This window comes from Micromys minutus (genome assembly GCF_963924665.1).
Source record: "Micromys minutus genome assembly, chromosome: 14".
NCBI lineage: Eukaryota > Metazoa > Chordata > Mammalia > Rodentia > Muridae > Micromys > Micromys minutus.
In genome coordinates, this window is record NC_137983.1 from 206,837 (window position 1) to 232,465 (window position 25,629).

General features: G+C 47.7%; 2 protein-coding genes across 2 annotated transcripts; both read right to left on the reverse strand.

Annotated features, from left to right (window-relative positions):
- Positions 1 to 737: 737 nt before the first annotated feature.
- Positions 738 to 6,882, reverse strand: LOC308430018 (paired amphipathic helix protein Sin3b-like). Its single transcript, XM_080929099.1, has 4 exons — positions 6,771 to 6,882; positions 6,068 to 6,174; positions 4,505 to 4,658; positions 738 to 3,514 (listed from the first exon to the last, which is right to left on the reverse strand). Exons 1-4 carry the CDS (start codon positions 6,867 to 6,869, stop codon positions 3,335 to 3,337), a joined length of 540 nt encoding a protein of 179 aa, XP_080785225.1. The 5' UTR covers positions 6,870 to 6,882; the 3' UTR covers positions 738 to 3,334.
- An 8,491-nt stretch (positions 6,883 to 15,373) lies between these two features.
- Positions 15,374 to 21,515, reverse strand: LOC308429968 (paired amphipathic helix protein Sin3b-like). The gene is made up of 4 exons (XM_080929033.1): positions 21,404 to 21,515; positions 20,701 to 20,807; positions 19,155 to 19,308; positions 15,374 to 18,164 (listed from the first exon to the last, which is right to left on the reverse strand). Exons 1-4 carry the CDS (start codon positions 21,500 to 21,502, stop codon positions 17,985 to 17,987), a joined length of 540 nt encoding a protein of 179 aa, XP_080785159.1. The 5' UTR covers positions 21,503 to 21,515; the 3' UTR covers positions 15,374 to 17,984.
- Between the last annotated feature and the right edge of the window lie 4,114 nt (positions 21,516 to 25,629).

A 25,629-nucleotide genomic window follows, 5' to 3' on the forward strand; every position in this document is an offset into this window, starting at 1 on the left:
CCTCTCAAGTGCTGGGATTGAAGGCTTGGGCCACTGTAGATTGTCCTGCAGCTGTTTGTATTTTAACGTTAATTCCACTTTCCCCAGCAGGGTAGCCAAGTCATGAACTCAAGAGGTTAGGGTTACCTTCCCATTTTAATTAGTAAAATAAAAGAAAGCCAGTGACTGGGCGGAGCGAGGGAAGTGGAGAGAAGGGAGGTCTAAGAGGTCAGAGGATGAGAGGTCAGAGGAGGAGGAGAGGTCCTGGCAAGATGGAGGTTCCCAAGGATCAGCTAGACCCAGGTGGTATTGGTTGGCGTTAAATAGCTATGAACATTAAGGATTTTATAGATCTAGTATCTCATATAGAAGGGCAGTTTGTATCTTTGTCTATTTGATACAATCTTGTGTAGAGGGTTTGTGGATTGAGAATTGAATACATAAACCCGTATGAAAAGTTATTTGGCTGTAGAGTTGTGTTTGTGGGATTTGGGGGTACAGAAATACCCCTGGACAGAGTCAGAGAACAGACAGTAGTAAACGGCCAAGGGAAGTGAGTTGTATGAACGAAGTGAGATCCAGGTGGCGGCTTGGACCGGGTGCAGGTGCGGGCGCGGGTGCTTGCGGGGTGGGCCTAAGGAGTGAGACCTCAGGGCCAGTAAAGAGATAAACCTTCTTATGTTTTTTAATATTTACTGCAACAGGCAACCTCTGTTTGCCATGACCAGTATTTTTTTTAATATTTATTTATTTAATGTATATGAGTACACTGTAGCTGTCTTTAGACACAGCAGAAGAAGGCATCAGATCTCATCACAGATGGTTTTGAGTCACCATGCCGTTGCTGGGAATGAACTCCGGACCTCTAGAAGAGAAGTCAGTGCTGTTTTTTTGTTTTTTTGATTTATTTATTTTATGTGAGTACACTGCAGTTGTTTTCAGACATACCAGAAGAAGACATCAGATCCCATTACAGATGGTTGTGAACTACCATGTGGATGCTGGGACCTGATCTCAGGATCTTTGAAAGAGTCAGTGCTCTTAACCACGAACCCACCTCTCCAGCCCCTAGTTTGTTTTGTTTTGTTTTTATAAATAAAATTTGACACTAACGTTTTCAGAATTGCTAAAGCATGCTTTGGAACCCTTACTTGAGATAACTAAACAAGATGTCTTCAAAGGCCTCATTTTGAAGCTGGAATGCTGCTCCTTCCTGGAATCCCCCAGTGAAGGCCGTGGCGTGGCTCGTGGAATAACACTTGCCTCCAAGTCCTGGTTCTGTATCCAACAGAGAAACAGGCTGTCTTCTACTGCTGCTTTTGCCGAGTCTATCTAGTGTCCCATGAAGTGAAGCAGGCTCCAGGCACAAGACAGGCTCACTAGACTGCTGTGGACACTGTGGAGAGAGCCACTTCAAGGTCTAGAAGGCAGGAAGGTGGATGCTAGCATGTCCTGATGTGTCAGGGAACTGAATGGGCCAAGCATCTTAGCTGGGCATAGTGGTCATGACTGTTGTCCAAGCAGGAAATGGAGGCAGGAGGATAAGAACTACACCTTTGGCTACAGATGGAGGCCGGTGTGGGCATCATGAGTGTACCTGTGCACATGCGTGCCTGGGTACATGTGTACGTGAAGACATGGGGCTGAATCAGAAAGAAACACTGACTTCTCTTCTACCTCATTCAAACCCAGAGCTCACAGATGTGTCTAGCTAACTAGCCAGAATGTTCAGGATCCTCTGTGACCTTGTTAGTTTTAACCGTCAGTTTCACATAGCCTAGAGAATCACCTGAGAATCACGTCTTAACTGAAGGGTTGTCCTTCAGACTGGTCTGTGGTTCTGTCCATGGAGCATTGTCTTGACTGTTAACTGACAGAGGAGGGAGCCCTTGTGGGTAGCCCCACTCCCTGGGCATGTGGTTCTTGGATTTATGGGAAAGCTTAGCTACTCATGAGAAAGACACAAACTACATTCTCAGTGATTCAGGCTTGTGGCCTGAATGACAATGGCTCACACAGGCATATATATTTGAGTGTCCGGCCACCAGGAATGGAAATGTTTGGAAGGATTCTCATGATATATCTCTCAGCTATTCCTGCCATGTGCTGGGATGACAGTGCACTAAGCCTCCGAGACCATAAACAAGTCCCCTCCCCCATTAACTGCTCTGCAGTGGTTATGATGTCTCTTGACAATCACAATGGAACAGTGACTGAGATACTGCTGTATGTCTGTGGCCAAGTGAGTCCCCTAGTCAAAGGACAAGCTGTGTGCAAAAGCCAACAGGCTTGCCTTCAGTTCCTGCTTGACTTCCTTCCCTGACTTCCCTCAAGGACAAACTGTGTGTGGCCTGGGGGTAGAAGCCAGGTGAACCCTTTCCTCCTGAGTTGCTTTTGGAGTTTTTTTTTTTTTTTTGTCACAGCAATGGAAGAATCAAGAATAGCCTTTTCCCTGGGGGTTGGTGACAGTGTGTACAATGCTCATGTGTTCTGGGACACACACTGGAAATCTTAGTCCTGAGCCAGCACCAGCTCTCTCTCTCTCTCTCTCTCTCTCTCTCGCTCTCTCTCTCTCTCTCTCGCTCTCTCTCTCTCTCTCTCTCTCTGTCTCTCCCCCTCTCTCTCTCCACATAGCTGTGGCCATCCTGAAACTCACTATGTAACCTAAGGCTGACCTCAAACTCACAGGCATCCTCCTGCCTCTGCCTCCTGGATGCTGGGATTGAAGGCTATGCCACCACCCAATGGGAGGGTTTTGTTTGTTTGTTTGTTTTGTTTTATACACACCATTTTGAGTCTCAGAGCAGGAGCTGCAGACAGGCTAACTATGCTGTGCGTGGCTTTGCAGTATGGATTATAGGCTGTTACAGGAGGCTCACTGCTACAAAGACAGAACAACGCTCACAACAGTCTCTCCACCACACAACACTTCGACCAAGTCACCACAGTGATTGCAGATCTCAGAGCTAGTGACTGTACCAAGGATAAGAGTTTCGTCACTAGGACGAAGAGGCAGAGCCAAGGCTTTGATCCAAGTTCTCAGAGTAAGGTAGGAGATGCAGGCTACTGCTAACCTGAGGGGAGAAGGCCTGAGAACCCCATGGAAAAAGCTGTGAAGAAAATGGAAGATGGTTGAGGGAAAGGCTGGGGTCCACATGGCCCCTACAGAGAGGGTCAGTTGGCTTCCACCAGGTAAGTCACGACTAAGTTGCTGCAGCCCCTGCCTTGACAGGCTTTCAGAGTATGAGGCAGACCTGTGAGCGTTTATTTGATTTTGATTCCTTTGCCTCTACAGCCACTGGTTCTGCATCCTGGGGGGCCTCTGTCGCAGCCAGCACCTCCCTCTGCCTGGTCTTTACCAGCCACACTGCCTTCTTGAAGTTCTTGAGAGGGTCTTGCTGGGAGGCTCTGGCTGACGGGCACTGGAAGCGCTCGCGGATGAGGTAGCCATGGCTTGTGGGGGCCATGAAGCCATTGGAGGTAGGGATGATTCGGTTGACCGCGGCATGAACAAACTGGACGGCCAAAAGGGTGCCTGTGACCGGGAAAGGGCAAGCCATGAGAAAATGGGGCCCAGAGATGGAAGGACATTACAGCTGGTAATGTGCTTGGCCGGCAAACATAGGGCCTGGATGTGACCCCTAGCACACATGGGAACAGCGATATGGGGTGCACACTGGCAGTCCCAGTACTCTGGAGGCAGAGATGGATGCTCCCTGAGGCTCCTTGTTTGGCCTCATCAATGAGCCTGAATCCATCATCTCCAGCACAGGATTTACCACCCAAGTGTATGGGTACACATCCACTTTCACCCCCAGAGACCCAGAGAAGAAGCCTTACTCCTGAACTTACACAGGAGCCACTTAAGAGAGCCTGTGGGGCCACACCATCTTTCCTGAGTCCCTCCTCCAACCTCAGTGAAAGCCTGTGGTTAACAGCTCTCATATTATCCTAGCACTTGAAGACTGAGGCATGAGGATAAGGTTCAGACTTGTGTAAGCTACGGTGTGAGTTGCAGAGTGGAGAACTACACACAGCAGGCTGCTGAGCCCAAGCCTGAGCTGAGAAAAGGGCCTTTAGCAATCTGATGACACAGTGAGAGAAACAGCTATTCCCATGCATATAGCTCAGCCACCTCAGTTTTACTGGTGGCCTGAGATCAATGGAAGCTCTAAGACGCCAGTGCATACTTTGGCCTGGTAGACTTGTTGGGAAAGCCATAAGACCAGATCTCAGCAACTAGTGATTCAATGACCCTGAAATCTCATCCCTACATGCCCACCCCCAAGGGCTAGGGACTAATCCCAGGAGACTTTGCCCATGTTAAGTGTACTATCCCACAATGAACCACATGCCACCTACTATACTTGATGGGACATAAAGCCTGTCTCTGTATTTCTGTCTGGCCAGCCACTAGAGAACCTAGAAAGAGAACAAGCTGTATAAAGGCTTTCAGCAACATCACAAATGCCTACTTGTGCTCCTGTGAGACTCTTGAGGTACACATCACTCAAGCAAAGCCTACCTGGCTGCTCTGAGGCGACTGGATGTCCAACTTGCCATTTTCCGGAATGTCAATACGATATCCAAGTGGAAGGAAAGCATTAAACCCCATGATGAGATCCGGGTGCTCATGGAAGAGCTGGGAAACACGCCTGATCACACCAGGGGTGTCAATGCTGGAAAAAAGAAATGCAAGTGGGCAGGCATCCTGGGAGTAAACTGCCCAGATGTCCCCAGATCACCACCCAACATGTTTTGTTTTTTTTTCCCTTAGAGACAGGATTTCTCTGTGTAGCCCTGGCTGGCCTCCATATGCCTGCCTGCCTCTGCCTGAAATTAAAGGTATGAACCACCATGTCCCACTAACAAAATGAGCCCCACCATGTGAGACCATCTGTGGCTAGGTCATATACATATATATATATATATATATATAAAATACTTGTGTGTGTGGGTGTGTGTGTGTGTGTGTGTGTGTGTGTGAGAGAGAGAGAGAGAGAGAGAGAGAGAGAGAGAGAGAGAGAGAGAGAGAGAGAGAAAGAGCGAGGGTGTGTATATAACTACATAACTGTATTTCCAGACCTGGGCCCAATTCTGAAAATGTCCCAAGAGTTGTATGCTGGGCTGAGACTCAACAGGAAGACACAGTTTTCCAAGCAAAGTGAGAAATTCCCTCATATTTTATGAATTAGGGAAGGGTGAGGATACATTCTGTTTTACTAAAGGAAGTATGTGAACACCAGAGCCTTCAAGTTGGGAGACTGGTAAAGTTGGAATGGCATGAGGGTCTTCTTCTGGCCTCAATACCCTGAATATCCACAAGAAAACAGCCCAGGCCTTCCACACTTCCTGAGAGCAGACAGGCAAGTCAGTACCAAGATCTGTGGGAAGCTGACAGACTGATAACCTTGGTCCTAGCTCCACCCACCTGTCACTAGAGTGGGCCCCTTACCTAAACCAAGCCACCCCTCCCAGAAGGTTCTAGAAAACACAGATAGGCATAACTCAGAGGCAACCCAAGACACCTAACTGCTTGGTGTGTACAAACAGTTCCACACTGGTTCCAGATCAGTGCTATGAAAAGCATCTTAGGGACAAGAGTTAAGAAGAGATTGTGCATACCCCTCATAAGTAATGTTTTCTTGCAGCATTAACAAAAATGCTTCCCGAAACAATCAAAATCTGTACCCTACTTATTTTCTGCATTTGGGGTGTACCACAGATCTCAAGGGCAGGTAGGTCAACAGCTGAGTTCTCTTCTCTCTGGGGCTGGAACTCCGGTAGTAAGATTTGGTGGCAGGCACTGTTACCCACTGAGACATCTTACCCCCAAATCAACATTTTAAATAAAAACTACACCCAACACTCCCTGTCTAGGCCTCGATTCCCTAATTCCTTCATCCCTCCCAGAAATTCCCATCAGTTCCTCAGAACTACCTCATCTTGTGACTGTTTTAGAAGAGGCTCCCAGTGCCCTCCAATCCTGTGCAAGATCACCAGCTGAGGGACCACAGTGTAGTTGGTTTGGGGGTTGGAGGACTCAGCCCACCGCTTCTGGCTATACAAGGCCCTCCAGATTGATTACCTTTGGTTTTTGAACTCCTTCATGATCTCCAGGAAGTCATTGTAGGTGGCAGGGTCACTACCAAAACGGATCTTCACCTGGTCGAGGTAGGTGAGAGCGTCCTCCACCTGCAGGGAACAAGAAGGCCATGGGTGGGTCGGGGGTTGAGCGATGAGGAGACTGAGGGATGGAAGGCCAGGGATAGGAAAGGGGTGGCAAGGGGCAGCCGAGGGCCGCCAAGGATAACTGCGGTGTTCCGGGGAGGACCGACGGCCGCCTGGGAGGACTGAGAGCCAGCGGGTAATCCCGAAGGGCCTCGAGGAGTTCCGGGTTGGTCCGAGGATCGGCGGGAAAGACCAAAGCGTCTCGGGGATGTCGCGAAATCCCTTAGAAGACCGAGGGGCGGTAAGGGTAAGTAAGGGCCAACTGAGAGGACCGCGGGTTTTCGGGGCGCACCGTAGGGTCCCGGGAATGACAGGGACCGCAGGAATGACCGGGGGATGTCGAGAAGGACCGCCGCATCTCTGAGAAGTCCGAGAAGCGGTGGGAATGAGTTGTTAGGGGGAAACCGAGAGGCCGCCGCGAAGACCGAAGGATTCTACGGAAGGGGTGTGGGGTCCCCGGGCCCCGGCTGCGCAGAGGGGAGGCCGAGGCGGGGCCGCACGGCGGGGCGCCATCCCGCGGGGGTCCAGGTCCCCAGGAGGAGGCTGGTGTTATCACTCACGTGTACCGGCAGCTTCTCGTGCCCCCCGGAGCCCGAACGACCCCAGCGGGAGCCACCGAATCCCCGGCCCGCGGAGCCTCCGCCACCTGCATGCGCCATGTTGGAAGTCAGAGCCGCGTCTGCCCCGCCTCCTCCTGAGCCCGGGTCGCGCTTGCGCGGGCCCCGCCCCCTAGGGGAGGAGACTCGTGACGGCAAAGATGGGCGCGTCCACAGGAGGGCCTTGCTGGTCAGGCAGAGCGGTTCTTCTCAACCTATGGGCCCTGGAGATCTGTGGCCTCGGGGAAAGACCAAAGTGTTTTTTGCTTTTTTTTTTTGTTTTGTTTTGTTTTGTTGTTGTTGTTGTTGGAGGAGGAAAAAAAAAGTAAAGCAAAGTTGAATATTTCATAAACGAATTAATTTTGTAAAATTCACGTTACAGTGTGCAGGTTCGCCTGTGATCTCAGTACCAGGTAGTCTGAGAAGATCAGAGAATTCTAACAGAAACTGTGCTAGTTAAGACTATGTCTTTTTAAAAATTGACAGTTAGGTGTTGACCTTGTCTCAACAAGAGATAGAGGGAAAACAAGTCTATATGTCTGTGTTGACTCAAGACCTCAGTAGTGATATTTGTAAGGATCTGGTTCTTTCTGTAACAGGTTTCTGAACTTCTGTTCTGTGGGGTTGATATTGAAATGGGATGTGGGTGAGCAGCATCCATTCAAGAGCCATACAGACTGAGTTCTTGCACTGAGTGAGTGAGTGAGTGTGTGTGTGTGTGTGTGTGTGTGTGTGAACTCACTCTGGTACGTGTGTACAGAGACCAGAGATAAACACAATCTTTATACCCAGTCCTTGTGTTTTGGGGGCAGGATCTCTTACTGAACCTGGAGCTCATTGTTTCTGCTTGATACACCCCTGCAGTGCTGGGGTCACCGCCCCTAGTCCTGTGCCTCCTGCTTTCTTAGAGCAAGCTCTCTACCCACTAACTCCTCTCTCAGTGCCATTCCTTGATTCTGTTCACAGAAGGGTGCAAACCTGGACCATGCGACCTCTGATTATAGACTGACTTCATTTTTATTTTTGCGGAGCTAGGGCTAGGACTCAGGGCCTTGCACACATTAAGCAAGTCCTCTAAGGATCCACACTTCCGACCCTTTATGTTTTGAGCTGAGGCCTCATCAAGTTACTCTCCAACTTGCAATCTTATGGTCCTCCTGCCTTCACAGGCGCCACCATACTCAACTCCAGATTTCCCCCCTTTTTTAAAGTTTTCATAGGCCTGTGGAAAGACAGGCCAATGAGGATAGTGTTATTTTAAAGCACAGACATAACAAGGAAGTTTGTCCCAGCCACTAATCTTTAAAATGCAAAACAAAGAAAATATATTGTATTTATTTGTGGATGAGGTTGATCAAATACATAATCCTTCCTCTATTTTCATATAAAAATGTTTCCTTTCATAAGTATATTTATGGCTGGGCACAGTAATGATGCCCATAAGCCCAGTACTTGGGAGGTGGAGGCAAAAGGATTCTGGGGTAGTACTGGTCAGCTACCTAAGTGATCTGGTCATTCTTATGACAGGAAGAGGCACCCTCTTAAAAATAGGAAATGAGGTAGAGGGCTGGGGGTGATTCTTGGTTAAAAGCACTTGCTGCTCCTGCAGAGGACCTATCCTCGGCTCCCAACACCTACATGGTGGCTCACAACTGCGTATAACTCCAGTTTCAGGAGATCTGATGTCTTCATTGACCTCTGCGGGTACCAGGAACAACACGAGATACACGCCAACTGACAATCATACAGTCATAAAACAAAGAACTTTTAAATTTAAACAAGAAGGAAATCAATAGAAGAAACTACCTGATGTGTACCTCTGGCCCCCCACATGCATCCATACACACATGCACCCCTACGTGCACACAAGAACATATACATAAACCTGATCAGCTCTCACCCCTTAGCTTCCACCTGCTGCCTTCACATGGTGAGGATGTGCACTTGCCAGCCAAATCCAAACTCCAGCAATCACTGAGTATGTCAAAAATAACAGGGCTTTATACAAACGCTTATTGCTTAGGATCCCAGAAGAGCTGGTTTTCTGGCAGGCATGGTAACCAGCATTTAAGCGGAGGTGACAGAATCATAGCGCAAGCTGGCTAGCTAGGATGGCTGCATTGGTCAGGTTAAGCAACCACAGTGTTAGTTTTGTGTCATTTGGGAAGAGAGAACATCAACCATCTGCAGAGGCCTTCTCTCTCTCTCTCTCTCTCTCTCTCTCTCTCTCTCTGCCCCCTTCCTTTCTATCTATCTATCTATCTATCTATCTATCTATCTATCTATCTATCCATCTATTAATTTTAGCAGGGGTCTTTTTTTAACAGATGGTTGATGTGGGACGATCCAGCCCACTGTGGGTGCTGCCAATCCTGGGCTGCTGGTCCTGCTGAGTTTAAGAAACAGGCTGAGCAAGCCCACAGGGAGCAAGCCTGTAAGCAGCACCCTCCATAGCCTGTTTCAGATCCTACTTTGTCCCAACTTCCCTAAGTGAAGGGTTGTTATGTGCAATTGTGAGGTGGGGTAAACACACACACACATGCATCATGCTGCTTTCTGTCTGGAGTTTCATCACAGCAATAGAAACCCAAGGACAGCAAGAGACCCTGAGGTACATATGATAAAAAGTGGTCAAAGTAGACACCTAAGGCTAACCAGTGGCCTCCAAGTGAATATGCACATGTGTGCATATGATCCCATGCACATGAGACTAAACATACAGACGAGACAGAAAGACAAAGACTGACAGAGACAGAGAAGCTGGGCATGGCTGAGGCAGGAGGATCATTAGTTTGAGGCCAGCCTGGGCTACGGCGACAGCATTTCCAAGCTATAGCCCCAGCAAAGAGGAGGAAGGAGTGTATACCACCAGTTAGGCCTGGCCTCAGACGCCTGACAGAAGGGTTAGCCTTCCAGTCAGTGGCAGAAGAAAGAGCATCAGACCTGCTGGCTAGCTCCCAAAGACAAGCAAGTCCCTGGGAACTGAGATCTGGCCTTGAGCTGAGCACCTGGAGGAGCTGACATCCTGTGCGATACTGAACAAAGGGCCCTGTGACACTGAGCGGAATTGTTGACCCACAGGAACAACCAGATAAAAACATAGTGGTGTGGAATGGATCTTGCAACAATTTGTTACTGAGCAACAAAGAACGAACTTAGCCTCCAAGTTCTTGCCCCAGAAAGCTTCTTCCCAGGGTGCAGATTGAGTGCTGAGTCAGAACTCCTGTTTACACAAATCCTGCTCTGCTCAGGGAGAAGAGCTATGAGAAATCTGATTGTGTGTGGAGCAGGAAGACTGGGGCACAAATCCCTTGGAACTTTCTCTCAATGTGGCTGTGAAGAAGAAAATGATTTTAAAAAATTGAAGCTAGGCACCATGGCTTATGCTTGTACAGACTGAGGCAGGAGGATCAGCATGAGCTTCAGGCTATCCTGAGCTATACAATTAGAACCTGTCTCAAAGCAACAACAAAAATCTACTATAAAAATTAAAGGAGCCACATGGCAATGGCTCACATCTTTAACCCCCAGAACTCAGGAGGTTCTGAGCTCAAGGTCAACCTGGTCTACTACATGGAGAATTCCAGGACAGCCAAGGCTACACTGAAAAACCCTGTCAAACAAAGAAACAAACTAACAACAACAACAACAACAAAAGATAGATTAAAGGCCTTTGAGATGGCTCAGTGGGTTAAAGGTGTTTGCTGCTGTCTTAGTCAGGGTTTCTATTCCTGCACAAACATTATAACCAAGAAGCAAGTTGAGGAGGAAAGGGTTTATTCAGCTGACACTTCCACATTGCTGTTCATCACCAAAGGAAGTCAGGACTGGAACCCAAGCAGGTCAGGAAGCAGGAGCTGATGCAGGGGCCATGGAGGGATGTGACTTACTGGCTTGCAACCCATGGCTTGCTCAGCCTGCTTTCTTATAGAACCCAGGTCTACCAGCCCAGGGATGGCAGCACCCACAATGGGCTGGGCCCTCCCCCCTTGATCACTAGTTGAGAAAATGCCTTACAGCTGGATCTCATGGAGGCATTTCCTCAACTGAGGCTCCTTTCTCTGTGATAACTCCAGCTTGTTTCAAGTTGACACAAAACCAGCCAGTACAGCTGCCAAGCCTGGTAATATGAGTTCAGTCCTCTAGCTTAAGACAGTGGGTCCTGCAAGTTGTCCTCTGACTTGACCTACATATGTATGCTGTGGCACATACCCAGTGTCTTAGTCACTGTTCTATTTCTCTGAAGAGATGCCATGACCAAGGCAATACTTATAAAAGAAAGCATTGAATTGGGGCTGGCTCACAGTTTCAGAAGTTGAATCCACTATCATTGTGGTGGGAAAGTGGCTGCACGCAGGCAGACGTGGTGTTAAACTTTTGAAATCTCAATGACAGCAAAGCCACACCTTCTAATCCTTCGAAGCCTTTCAAACAATTCTACCCCCTAGTAATGAAGCATTTAAGGTTATGGAGGACATTCTTATTCAAACAGCACACTCAAGCACACATGTGCACACACACCCCTAAAAATGTAAAAAAAAATCATTTAAAATTTTTGTTTGGGGTCAAAGAGGTGAGTTGGTGGGTAAATCATGTACCACGAAAGTATTAGGATCTGAGTTCAATATGATCCACATAAAGCAAGATACAGTTGCTGAAATCTGTCTTCCCAGCATTCCTAAGGAAGTTGAGCATGGAGACAGAAAACCTGGATACTCACAGGACAACCTGGGATACGTAAGAACCTCTCTCACAAGAACACAGGGGCTGGAGCCATGGCTCAGCAGTTAAGAGTCCAGGCTCCTCTTGCAGAGGACCTAGGTTCAAATTCCAGCACCTACGTAGTGGCCCACAACTGTCTGTAACTCTAGTCCCAGAGATCTGAAGTCCTCTTCTGGCCTCTATGGGCCCTGTACACATGTACACAGACATACATACAGGCAAAGAGCTGTACACATAACAAAATACATTTAAAATTTTTAAAAGAGAAGAATTCTTGCTGCTCTTATAGGTGGCACAAGTCCTGTTGCCAGCACCCACACCATGCAGCCCACTGCCTGTTACTCCTGCTCTAGGGGATCTGACATCAACCTCTTCTAACATTTGGGCAATGCACAAACCACACAGTGTAAAAAATAATCAAAACAAAAATCTTTGAGCCAGGTGTGTTGGTGTATTCCTTTAATCCTAGTACTCAGAATGCAGAAACAAGGTGGATCTCTGTGACTTCAAGGCCAGACTTATATATATATATATATATAGACAGTCCAAACCAGTCAGGGCAACATAGAGAGAGTCAGTCTCAAAAGAACAAATCTACAGGAAAACAAAACAAAAGGACTATATATAATAAAGGCTTATTGCTTTTAATCGCTGTGTTGGGTTACTAGATGTGCCTTAAGTCTTATACCTGAGGTGGGTGTCTTGCATGGCTCCCCTGAAATGGCTAAGCATCTCCTCGTGTAATTAATTATTTACACCTTGGGGATGAATCAATTTCTAGCTTTCTGAACCTGGAAAATGTATCCAAGGTATTCAATCCAAAACTAGATAGAGTACATTTAAGAAATGTTGTTTGTTTGTTTATTGTGTGTATAGGAGTCAGTTCTTTTCTCCCACAGTGTGGGTTCTGAGGCCCAAACTCAGGTCATCAGGTTTGGCGGCAAGGACCTTTACCCGCTGAGCTGTCTCGATGGCCTGAAAGATTCATTTTGACTCCAAGTTTTATTGGCTTTTTTTTTTTTTTTTTTTTTTTTTTTAAGTGGGACAGTTGCCCCTCCATGCTTTCTTTAGTCATTCTGTAAACCAGGTTGACCTCGAACTCACAGAGATCCACCTGCTTCTGCCTCCGGAGTGCTGGGATTAAGGGCGTGTACTGCCATACCTGGCCCTTTGTTTTTGGGTCCATAGCAGGCAGCACAGAGGGGTACCAGCTGCCTATCTCATGGTGGCCCAGAAAGAAAGAGGAAAGGAGCAGTCCTTCAATATCCTCCAGTGTCATGTAACTCAATTTCCTATCACAAGACCTGGCCTCCCAAAGGCTCCACTTCCTCCTAGTGGGAGCATCCTGGAGAATAGGCCCCTTTCCTTTTGGTTTTTAGGTTTTCTGAGACAAAAATCCCACTGTGCAGCACAGGCTAGCCTCAGACACTAGCTGTCCTCTTGGCTCAGCCTTTTGAGTCTGGTATTAGCAGAGGGCATCACGACACCCACATAAAGACTTTGTACGTAGGCTTTTGGGGTACATTTCAGATCTATTCCATAGCAGTACATAAACTCACTGTCCTCAAGAGTGTTTGTGCTGCAATCTGGTCAGGCTCATAAAGAAAGCAATAGGTTCTAGGATTCAAACACCTCTGCTAGGCTGAGGCTTGCCTTGAGTCCTCCAGTGATTGGCTGAATTAGGGGTGGAGCCCCTGTCTAGAATCCCCCAGTGAGGGGCACGGGGCGTGGCCCATCCATAACTCCCCCATCCTCCACACACCCTAAAAGAGATTATGTTAATAATGCCATGAGCCAGAGAGGCGATATCACAATCCTGTTTAGGACGGTTTTCCCTGTTGTCTGAGAGTGATAGTTGAAAATGAACCCTTTTTACACACCAAGAAAACTTTGACTATTTCCATGTTACATTTTGTTTTACATGTACTTTATGCTCATTGTAACTAGTAAGATTTCAATGCATACTATCAAACCTTTAAAAGAAATCAAGTACTGACAAAAATATATTCATATAGCTTTATGCAAAAATGATTTTAAAAATAAAAAAGAATAATAGTATCATTTTCTCCATTAGACTTCACCTGACACATGACCAGCATTTAGATGAAGTTTTCTATAGAACCAACCCCAACTTGCCTCATGTCAAATGTCAATAGCTGACAGAGGTTGCATTTGGAAAAATAAAACCGAAGACGACACTGAAAACAGAAAAAAGAAGAAGAAGAAAGAAAATCAGCCCTTCATGGTCTGTGTTCCATGACACATGATGTGGTCGCATTCGTGTATGAACGTATACGGTGGGGACAGGAGGGCTTTACCCTTGCTGCTGGTCGGTACAGCATGCTACAGTCTTCCTCAAAGCACATAGCTTGTTAACATCCACAAAGGCCAATTTCTTCTTTATTACTTTTTTAATTTTTCCAGACAGGGTATTATACTGTAGCCCAGGCTATCCTGAAACTCACTGTGTAGCCCAGGATAGCCTTGACTGCTGGGAGGACAACTGTTATATGTAAACTACTTTGCTGGGTGTAATGGTCTTTAGTCCCAGCACTCTAGAGGCAGAGGCAAGAGTCTGACCCACGTAGTGAGTTCCGAGGCAGCCAGTGTTACATAGATTGTCTCAGAGCTAACAAATAAACCCAAACAAAAAAGAAAATGTATCTAAAGTAGATCTTTAATTTTATTATTATATTATTACTATTAGTGTGTATATGACTGCATGGCAGGGGTGTTATCATTATGGTGATTGCCTTAGTTAATGTGTGGAGTCAGACAGCAACTCTGAAGTTCTCTACTTCCATCCTCTGGGTGCCAGGGATTGAACTCAGCTCATCAGGATTGAGTAGCAAGTGCTGCTACCCAGAGTCAGCTCATTGGCCCATCATTTTAAAAAATATTGATCTTAATTATGTGTGTGCATGCACACACGTGCAAGCATGAACCTTTTGTGAGCCACCTGATATAGGGGCTAGGATGAATTGAACTGCTGGGCCATTTTTCTAGACCTTTTGTGTTGTTGTTTTTGGAGACAGGGATTCTCTGTGTAGTCCTGGCTGTCCTGAACTCACTTTGTAGACTCACTCACAGAGAGCTGCCTGCCTCTGCCTCTCAAGTGCTGGGATTGAAGGCTTGGGCCACTGTAGATTGTCCTGCAGCTGTTTGTATTTTAACGTTAATTCCACTTTCCCCAGCAGGGTAGCCAAGTCATGAACTCAAGAGGTTAGGGTTACCTTCCCATTTTAATTAGTAAAATAAAAGAAAGCCAGTGACTGGGCAGAGCAAGGGAAGTGGAGAGAAGGGAGGTCTAAGAGGTCAGAGGATGAGAGGTCAGAGGAGGAGGAGAGGTCCTGGCAAGATGGAGGTTCCCAAGGATCAGCTAGACCCAGGTGGTATTGGTTGGCGTTAAATAGCTATGAACATTAAGGATTTTATAGATCTAGTATCTCATATAGAAGGGCAGTTTGTATCTTTGTCTATTTGATACAATCTTGTGTAGAGGGTTTGTGGATTGAGAATTGAATACATAAACCCGTATGAAAAGTTATTTGGCTGTAGAGTTGTGTTTGTGGGATTTGGGGGTACAGAAATACCCCTGGACAGAGTCAGAGAACAGACAGTAGTAAACGGCCAAGGGAAGTGAGTTGTATGAACGAAGTGAGATCCAGGTGGCGGCTTGGACCGGGTGCAGGTGCGGGCGCGGGTGCTTGCGGGGTGGGCCTAAGGAGTGAGACCTCAGGGCCAGTAAAGAGATAAACCTTCTTATGTTTTTTAATATTTACTGCAACAGGCAACCTCTGTTTGCCATGACCAGTATTTTTTTTAATATTTATTTATTTAATGTATATGAGTACACTGTAGCTGTCTTTAGACACAGCAGAAGAAGGCATCAGATCTCATCACAGATGGTTTTGAGTCACCATGCCGTTGCTGGGAATGAACTCCGGACCTCTAGAAGAGAAGTCAGTGCTGTTTTTTTGTTTTTTTGATTTATTTATTTTATGTGAGTACACTGCAGTTGTTTTCAGACATACCAGAAGAAGACATCAGATCCCATTACAGATGGTTGTGAACTACCATGTGGATGCTGGGACCTGATCTCAGGATCTTTGAAAGAGTCAGTGCTCTTAACCACGAACCCACCTCTCCAGCGCCTAGTTTTTTTTTTTTTTTTTTTTTTTTTGTTTTGTTTTTTATAAATAAAATTTGACACTAACGTTTTCAGAATTGCTAAAGCATGCTTTGGAACCCTTACTTGAGATATAACTAAACAAGATGTCTTCAAAGGCCTCATTTTGAAGCTGGAATGCTGCTCCTTCCTGGAATCCCCCAGTGAAGGCCGTGGCGTGGCTCGTGGAATAACACTTGCCACCAAGTCCTGGTTCTGTATCCAACAGAGAAACAGGCTGTCTTCTACTGCTGCTTTTGCCGAGTCTATCTAGTGTCCCATGAAGTGAAGCAGGCTCCAGGCACAAGACAGGCTCACTAGACTGCTGTGGACACTGTGGAGAGAGCCACTTCAAGGTCTAGAAGGCAGGAAGGTGGATGCTAGCATGTCCTGATGTGTCAGGGAACTGAATGAGCCAAGCATCTTAGCTGGGCATAGTGGTCATGACTGTTGTCCAAGCAGGAAATGGAGGCAGGAGGATAAGAACTACACCTTTGGCTACAGATGGAGGCCGGTGTGGGCATCATGAGTGTACCTGTGCACATGCGTGCCTGGGTACATGTGTACGTGAAGACATGGGGCTGAATCAGAAATAAACACTGACTTCTCTTCTACCTTATTCAAACCCAGAGCTCACAGATGTGTCTAGCTAACTAGCCAGAATGTTCAGGATCCTCTGTGACCTTGTTAGTTTTAACCGTCAGTTTCACATAGCCTAGAGAATCACCTGAGAATCACGTCTTAACTGAAGGGTTGTCCTTCAGACTGGTCTGTGGTTCTGTCCATGGAGCATTGTCTTGACTGTTAACTGACAGAGGAGGGAGCCCTTGTGGGTAGCCCCACTCCCTGGGCATGTGGTTCTTGGATTTATGGGAAAGCTTAGCTACTCATGAGAAAGACACAAACTACATTCTCAGTGATTCAGGCTTGTGGCCTGAATGACAATGGCTCACACAGGCATATATATTTGAGTGTCCGGCCACCAGGAATGGAAATGTTTGGAAGGATTCTCATGATATATCTCTCAGCTATTCCTGCCATGTGCTGGGATGACAGTGCACTAAGCCTCCGAGACCATAAACAAGTCCCCTCCCCCATTAACTGCTCTGCAGTGGTTATGAGGTCTCTTGACAATCACAATGGAACAGTGACTGAGATACTGCTGTATGTCTGTGGCCAAGTGAGTCCCCTAGTCAAAGGACAAGCTGTGTGCAAAAGCCAACAGGCTTGCCTTCAGTTCCTGCTTGACTTCCTTCCCTGACTTCCCGCAAGAACAAACTGTGTGTGGCCTGGGGGTAGAAGCCAGGTGAACCCTTTCCTCCTGAGTTGCTTTTTTTTTTTTTTTGGTCACAGCAATGGAAGAGACAAGAATAGCCTGTTCCCTGGGGGTTGGTGACAGTGTGTACAATGCTCATGTGTTCTGGGACACACACTGGAAATCTTAGTCCTGAGCCAGCACCAGCTCTCTCTCTCTCTCTCTCTCTCTCTCTCTCTCTCTCTCTCTCTCTCTCTCTCTCGCTCTCTCTCTCTCTCTCTCTCTGTCTCTCCCCCTCTCTCTCTCCACATAGCTGTGGCCATCCTGAAACTCACTATGTAACCTAAGGCTGACCTCAAACTCACAGGCATCCTCCTGCCTCTGCCTCCTGGATGCTGGGATTGAAGGCTATGCCACCACCCAATGGGAGGGTTTTGTTTGTTTGTTTGTTTTGTTTTATACACACCATTTTGAGTCTCAGAGCATGAGCTGCAGACAGGCTAACTATGCTGTGCGTGGCTTTGCAGTATGGATTATAGGCTGTTACAGGAGGCTCACTGCTACAAAGACAGAACAACGCTCACAACAGTCTCTCCACCACACAACACTTCGACCAAGTCACCACAGTGATTGCAGATCTCAGAGCTAGTGACTGTACCAAGGATAAGAGTTTCGTCACTAGGACGAAGAGGCAGAGCCAAGGCTTTGATCCAAGTTTCAGAGTAAGGTAGGAGATGCAGGCTACTGCTAACCTGAGGGGAGAAGGCCTGAGAACCCCATGGAAAAAGCTGTGAAGAAAATGGAAGATGGTTGAGGGAAAGGCTGGGGTCCACATGGCCCCTACAGAGAGGGTCAGTTGGCTTCCACCAGGTAAGTCACGACTAAGTTGCTGCAGCCCCTGCCTTGACAGGCTTTCAGAGTATGAGGCAGACCTGTGAGCGTTTATTTGATTTTGATTCCTTTGCCTCTACAGCCACTGGTTCTGCATCCTGGGGGGCCTCTGTCGCAGCCAGCACCTCCCTCTGCCTGGTCTTTACCAGCCACACTGCCTTCTTGAAGTTCTTGAGAGGGTCTTGCTGGGAGGCTCTGGCTGACGGGCACTGGAAGCGCTCGCGGATGAGGTAGCCATGGCTTGTGGGGGCCATGAAGCCATTGGAGGTAGGGATGATTCGGTTGACCGCGGCATGAACAAACTGGACGGCCAAAAGGGTGCCTGTGACCGGGAAAGGGCAAGCCATGAGAAAATGGGGCCCAGAGATGGAAGGACATTACAGCTGGTAATGTGCTTGGCCGGCAAACATAGGGCCTGGATGTGACCCCTAGCACACATGGGAACAGCCGATATGGGGTGCACACTGGCAGTCCCAGTACTCTGGAGGCAGAGATGGATGCTCCCTGAGGCTCCTTGTTTGGCCTCATCAATGAGCCTGAATCCATCATCTCCAGCACAGGATTTACCACCCAAGTGTATGGGTACACATCCACTTTCACCCCCAGAGACCCAGAGAAGAAGCCTTACTCCTGAACTTACACAGGAGCCACTTAGAGAGCCTGTGGGGCCACACCATCTTTCCTGAGTCCCTACTCCAACCTCAGTGAAAGCCTGTGGTTAACAGCTCTCATATTATCCTAGCACTTGAAGACTGAGGCATGAGGATAAGGTTCAGACTTGTGTAAGCTACGGTGTGAGTTGCAGAGTGGAGAACTACACACAGCAGGCTGCTGAGCCCAAGCCTGAGCTGAGAAAAGGGCCTTTAGCAATCTGATGACACAGTGAGAGAAACAGCTATTCCCATGCATATAGCTCAGCCACCTCAGTTTTACTGGTGGCCTGAGATCAATGGAAGCTCTAAGACGCCAGTGCATACTTTGGCCTGGTAGACTTGTTGGGAAAGCCATAAGACCAGATCTCAGCAACTAGTGATTCAATGACCCTGAAATCTCATCCCTACATGCCCACCCCCAAGGGCTAGGGACTAATCCCGGGAGACTTTGCCCATGTTAAGTGTACTATCCCACAATGAACCACATGCCACCTACTATACTTGATGGGACATAAAGCCTGTCTCTGTATTTCTGTCTGGCCAGCCACTAGAGAACCTAGAAAGAGAACAAGCTGTATAAAGGCTTTCAGCAACATCACAAATGCCTACTTGTGCTCCTGTGAGACTCTTGAGGTACACATCACTCAAGCAAAGCCTACCTGGCTGCTCTGAGGCGACTGGATGTCCAACTTGCCATTTTCCGGAATGTCAATACGATATCCAAGTGGAAGAAAAGCATTAAACCCCATGATGAGATCCGGGTGCTCATGGAAGAGCTGGGAAACACGCCTGATCACACCAGGGGTGTCAATGCTGGAAAAAAAGAAATGCAAGTGGGCAGGCATCCTGGGAGTAAACTGCCCAGATGTCCCCAGATCACCACCCAACATGTTTTGTTTTTTTTTCCCTTAGAGACAGGATTTCTCTGTGTAGCCCTGGCTGGCCTCCATATGCCTGCCTGCCTCTGCCTGAAATTAACGGTATGAACCACCATGTCCCACTAACAAAATGAGCCCCACCATGTGAGACCATCTGTGGCTAGGTCATATACATATATATATATATATATATATAAAATACTTGTGTGTGTGGGTGTGTGTGTGTGTGTGTGTGAGAGAGAGAGAGAGAGAGAGAGAGAGAGAGAGAGAGAGAGAGAGAAAGAGCGAGGGTGTGTATATAACTACATAACTGTATTTCCAGACCTGGGCCCAATTCTGAAAATGTCCCAAGAGTTGTATGCTGGGCTGAGACTCAACAGGAAGACACAGTTTTCCAAGCAAAGTGAGAAATTCCCTCATATTTTATGAATTAGGGAAGGGTGAGGATACATTCTGTTTTACTAAAGGAAGTATGTGAACACCAGAGCCTTCAAGTTGGGAGACTGGTAAAGTTGGAATGGCATGAGGGTCTTCTTCTGGCCTCAATACCCTGAATATCCACAAGAAAACAGCCCAGGCCTTCCACACTTCCTGAGAGCAGACAGGCAAGTCAGTACCAAGATCTGTGGGAAGCTGACAGACTGATAACCTTGGTCCTAGCTCCACCCACCTGTCACTAGAGTGGGCCCCTTACCTAAACCAAGCCACCCCTCCCAGAAGGTTCTAGAAAACACAGATAGGCATAACTCAGAGGCAACCCAAGACACCTAACTGCTCGGTGTGTACAAACAGTTCCACACTGGTTCCAGATCAGTGCTATGAAAAGCATCTTAGGGACAAGAGTTAAGAAGAGATTGTGCATACCCCTCATAAGTAATGTTTTCTTGCAGCATTAACAAAAATGCTTCCCGAAACAATCAAAATCTGTACCCTACTTATTTTCTGCATTTGGGGTGTACCACAGATCTCAAGGGCAGGTAGGTCAACAGCTGAGTTCTCTTCTCTCTGGGGCTGGAACTCCGGTAGTAAGATTTGGTGGCAGGCACTGTTACCCACTGAGACATCTTACCCCCAAATCAACATTTTAAATAAAAACTACACCCAACACTCCCTGTCTAGGCCTCGATTCCCTAATTCCTTCATCCCTCCCAGAAATTCCCATCAGTTCCTCAGAACTACCTCATCTTGTGACTGTTTTAGAAGAGGCTCCCAGTGCCCTCCAATCCTGTGCAAGATCACCAGCTGAGGGACCACAGTGTAGTTGGTTTGGGGGTTGGAGGACTCAGCCCACCGCTTCTGGCTATACAAGGCCCTCCAGATTGATTACCTTTGGTTTTTGAACTCCTTCATGATCTCCAGGAAGTCATTGTAGGTGGCAGGGTCACTACCAAAACGGATCTTCACCTGGTCGAGGTAGGTGAGAGCGTCCTCCACCTGCAGGGAACAAGAAGGCCATGGGTGGGTCGGGGGTTGAGCGATGAGGAGACTGAGGGATGGAAGGCCAGGGATAGGAAAGGGGTGGCAAGGGGCAGCCGAGGGCCGCCAAGGATAACTGCGGTGTTCCGGGGAGGACCGACGGCCGCCTGGGAGGACTGAGAGCCAGCGGGTAATCCCGAAGGGCCTCGAGGAGTTCCGGGTTGGTCCGAGGATCGGCGGGAAAGACCGAAGCGTCTCGGGGATGTCGCGAAATCCCTTAGAAGACCGAGGGGCGGTAAGGGTAAGTAAGGGCCAACTGAGAGGACCGCGGGTTTTCGGGGCGCACCGTAGGGTCCCGGGAATGACAGGGACCGCAGGAATGACCGGGGGATGTCGAGAAGGACCGCCGCATCTCTGAGAAGTCCGAGAAGCGGAGGGAATGAGTTGTTAGGGGGAAACCGAGGGGCCGCCGCGAAGACCGAAGGATTCTACGGAAGGGGTGTGGGGTCCCCGGGCCCCGGCTGCGCAGAGGGGAGGCCGAGGCGGGGCCGCACGGCGGGGCGCCATCCCGCGGGGGTCCAGGTCCCCAGGAGGAGGCTGGTGTTATCACTCACGTGTACCGGCAGCTTCTCGTGCCCCCCGGAGCCCGAACGACCCCAGCGGGAGCCACCGAATCCCCGGCCCGCGGAGCCTCCGCCACCTGCATGCGCCATGTTGGAAGTCAGAGCCGCGTCTGCCCCGCCTCCTCCTGAGCCCGGGTCGCGCTTGCGCGGGCCCCGCCCCCTAGGGGAGGAGACTCGTGACGGCAAAGATGGGCGCGTCCACAGGAGGGCCTTGCTGGTCAGGCAGAGCGGTTCTTCTCAACCTATGGGCCCTGGAGATCTGTGGCCTCGGGGAAAGACCAAAGTGTTTTTTGCTTTTTTTTTGTTTTGTTTTGTTTTGTTTTGTTGTTGTTGTTGGAGGAGGAAGAAAAAAGTAAAGCAAAGTTGAATATTTCATAAACGAATTAATTTTGTAAAATTCACGTTACAGTGTGCAGGTTCGCCTGTGATCTCAGTACCAGGTAGTCTGAGAAGATCAGAGAATTCTAACAGAAACTGTGCTAGTTAAGACTATGTCTTTTTAAAAATTGACAGTTAGGTGTTGACCTTGTCTCAACAAGAGATAGAGGGAAAACAAGTCTATATGTCTGTGTTGACTCAAGACCTCAGTAGTGATATTTGTAAGGATCTGGTTCTTTCTGTAACAGGTTTCTGAACTTCTGTTCTGTGGGGTTGATATTGAAATGGACTGTGGGTGAACAGCATCCATTCAAGAGCCATACAGACTGAGTTCTTCACTGAGTGAGTGAGTGAGTGTGTGTGTGTGTGTGTGTGTGAACTCACTCTTGTACGTGTGTACAGAGACCAGAGATAAACACAATCTTTATACCCAGTCCTTGTGTTTTGGGGGCAGGATCTCTTACTGAACCTGGAGCTCATTGTTTCTGCTTGATACACCCCTGCAGTGCTGGGGTCACCGCCCCTAGTCCTGTGCCTCCTGCTTTCTTAGAGCAAGCTCTCTACCCACTAACTCCTCTCTCAGTGCCATTCCTTGATTCTGTTCACAGAAGGGTGCAAACCTGGACCATGCGACCTCTGCTTCTAGACTGACTTCATTTTTATTTTTGCGGAGCTAGGGCTAGGACTCAGGGCCTTGCACACATTAAGCAAGTCCTCTAAGGATCCACACTTCCGACCCTTTATGTTTTGAGCTGAGGCCTCATCAAGTTACTCTCCAACTTGCAATCTTATGGTCCTCCTACCTTCACAGGCGCCACCATACTCAACTCCAGATTTCCCCCCTTTTTTAAAGTTTTCATAGGCCTGTGGAAAGACAGGCCAATGAGGATAGTGTTATTTTAAAGCACAGACATAACAAGGAAGTTTGTCCCAGCCACTAATCTTTAAAATGCAAAACAAAGAAAATATATTGTATTTATTTGTGGATGAGGTTGATCAAATACATAATCCTTCCTCTATTTTCATATAAAAATGTTTCCTTTCATAAGTATATTTATGGCTGGGCACAGTAATGATGCCCATAAGCCCAGTACTTGGGAGGTGGAGGCAAAAGGATTCTGGGGTAGTACTGGTCAGCTACCTAAGTGATCTGGTCATTTTTATGCCAGGAAGAGGCACCCTCTTAAAAATAGAAAATGAGGTAGAGGGCTGGGGGTGATTCTTGGTTAAAAGCACTTGCTGCTCCTGCAGAGGACCTATCCTCGGCTCCCAACACCTACATGGTGGCTCACAACTGCGTATAACCCCAGTTTCAGGAGATCTGATGTCTTCATTGACCTCTGCGGGTACCAGGAACAACACGAGATACACGCCAACTGACAATCATACAGTCATAAAATAAAGAACTTTTAAATTTAAACAAGAAGGAAATCAATAGAAGAAACTACCTGATGTGTACCTCTGGCCCCCCACATGCATCCATACACACATGCACCCCTACGTGCACACAAGAACATATACATAAACCTGATCAGCTCTCACCCCTTAGCTTCCACCTGCTGCCTTCACATGGTGAGGATGTGCACATGCCAGCCAAATCCAAACTCCAGCAATCACTGAGTATGTCAAAAATAATAGGGCTTTATACAAACGCTTATTGCTTAGGATCCCAGAAGAGCTGGTTTTCTGGCAGGCATGGTAACCAGCATTTAAGCGGAGGTGACAGAATCATAGCGCAAGCTGGCTAGCTAGGATGGCTGCATTGGTCAGGTTAAGCAACCACAGTGTTAGTTTTGTGTCATTTGGGAAGAGAGAACATCAACCATCTGCAGAGGCCTTCTCTCTCTCTCTCTCTCTCTCTCTCCCCCCCCTCCTTTCTATCTATCTATCTATCTATCTATCTATCTATCTATCTATCTATCTATCTCTCTATCTATCTATCTATTAATTTTAGCAGGGGTCTTTTTTTAACAGATGGTTGATGTGGGACGATCCAGCCCACTGTGGGTGCTGCCAATCCTGGGCTGCTGGTCCTGCTGAGTTTAAGAAATCAGGCTGAGCAAGCCCACAGGGAGCAAGCCTGTAAGCAGCACCCTCCATAGCCTGTTTCAGATCCTACTTTGTCCCAACTTCCCTAAGTGAAGGGTTGTTATGTGCAATTGTGAGGTGGGGTAAACACACACACACATGCATCATGCTGCTTTCTGTCTGGAGTTTCATCACAGCAATAGAAACCCAAGGACAGCAAGAGACCCTGAGGTACATATGATAAAAAGTGGTCAAAGTAGACACCTAAGGCTAACCAGTGGCCTCCAAGTGAATATGCACATGTGTGCATATGATCCCATGCACATGAGACTAAACATACAGACGAGACAGAAAGACAAAGACTGACAGAGACAGAGAAGCTGGGCATGGCTGAGGCAGGAGGATCATTAGTTTGAGGCCAGCCTGGGCTAAGGCGACAGCATTTCCAAGCTATAGCCCCAGCAAAGAGGAGGAAGGAGTGTATACCACCAGTTAGGCCTGGCCTCAGAAGCCTGACAGAAGGGTTAGCCTTCCAGTCAGTGGCAGAAGAAAGAGCATCAGACCTGCTGGCTAGCTCCCAAAGACAAGCAAGTCCCTGGGAACTGAGATCTGGCCTTGAGCTGAGCACCTGGAGGAGCTGACATCCTGTGCGATACTGAACAAAGGGCCCTGTGACACTGAGCGGAATTGTTGACCCACAGGAACAACCAGATAAAAACATAGTGGTGTGGAATGGATCTTGCAACAATTTGTTACTGAGCAACAAAGAACTAACTTAGCCTCCAAGTTCTTGCCCCAGAAAGCTTCTTCCCAGGGTGCAGATTGAGTGCTGAGTCAGAACTCCTGTTTACACAAATCCTGCTCTGCTCAGGGAGAAGAGCTATGAGAAATCTGATTGTGTGTGGAGCAGGAAGACTGGGGCACAAATCCCTTGGAACTTTCTCTCAATGTGGCTGTGAAGAAGAAAATGATTTTAAAAAATTGAAGCTAGGCACCATGGCTTATGCTTGTACAGACTGAGGCAGGAGGATCAGCATGAGCTTCAGGCTATCCTGAGCTATACAATTAGAACCTGTCTCAAAGCAACAACAAAAATCTACTATAAAAATTAAAGGAGCCACATGGCAATGGCTCACATCTTTAACCCTCAGAACTCAGGAGGTTCTGAGCTCAAGGTCAACCTGGTCTACTACATGGAGAATTCCAGGACAGCCAAGGCTACACTGAAAAACCCTGTCAAACAAAGAAACAAACTAACAACAACAACAACAACAACAAAAGATAGATTAAAGGCCTTTGAGATGGCTCAGTGGGTTAAAGGTGTTTGCTGCTGTCTTAGTCAGGGTTTCTATTCCTGCACAAACATTATAACCAAGAAGCAAGTTGAGGAGGAAAGGGTTTATTCAGCTGACACTTCCACATTGCTGTTCATCACCAAAGGAAGTCAGGACTGGAACCCAAGCAGGTCAGGAAGCAGGAGCTGATGCAGGGGCCATGGAGGGATGTGACTTACTGGCTTGCATCCCATGGCTTGCTCAGCCTGCTTTCTTATAGAACCCAGGTCTACCAGCCCAGGGATGGCAGCACCCACAATGGGCTGGGCCCTCCCCCCTTGATCACTAGTTGAGAAAATGCCTTACAGCTGGATCTCATGGAGGCATTTCCTCAACTGAGGCTCCTTTCTCTGTGATAACTCCAGCTTGTTTCAAGTTGACACAAAACCAGCCAGTACAGCTGCCAAGCCTGGTAATATGAGTTCAGTCCTCTAGCTTAAGACAGTGGGTCCTGCAAGTTGTCCTCTGACTTGACCT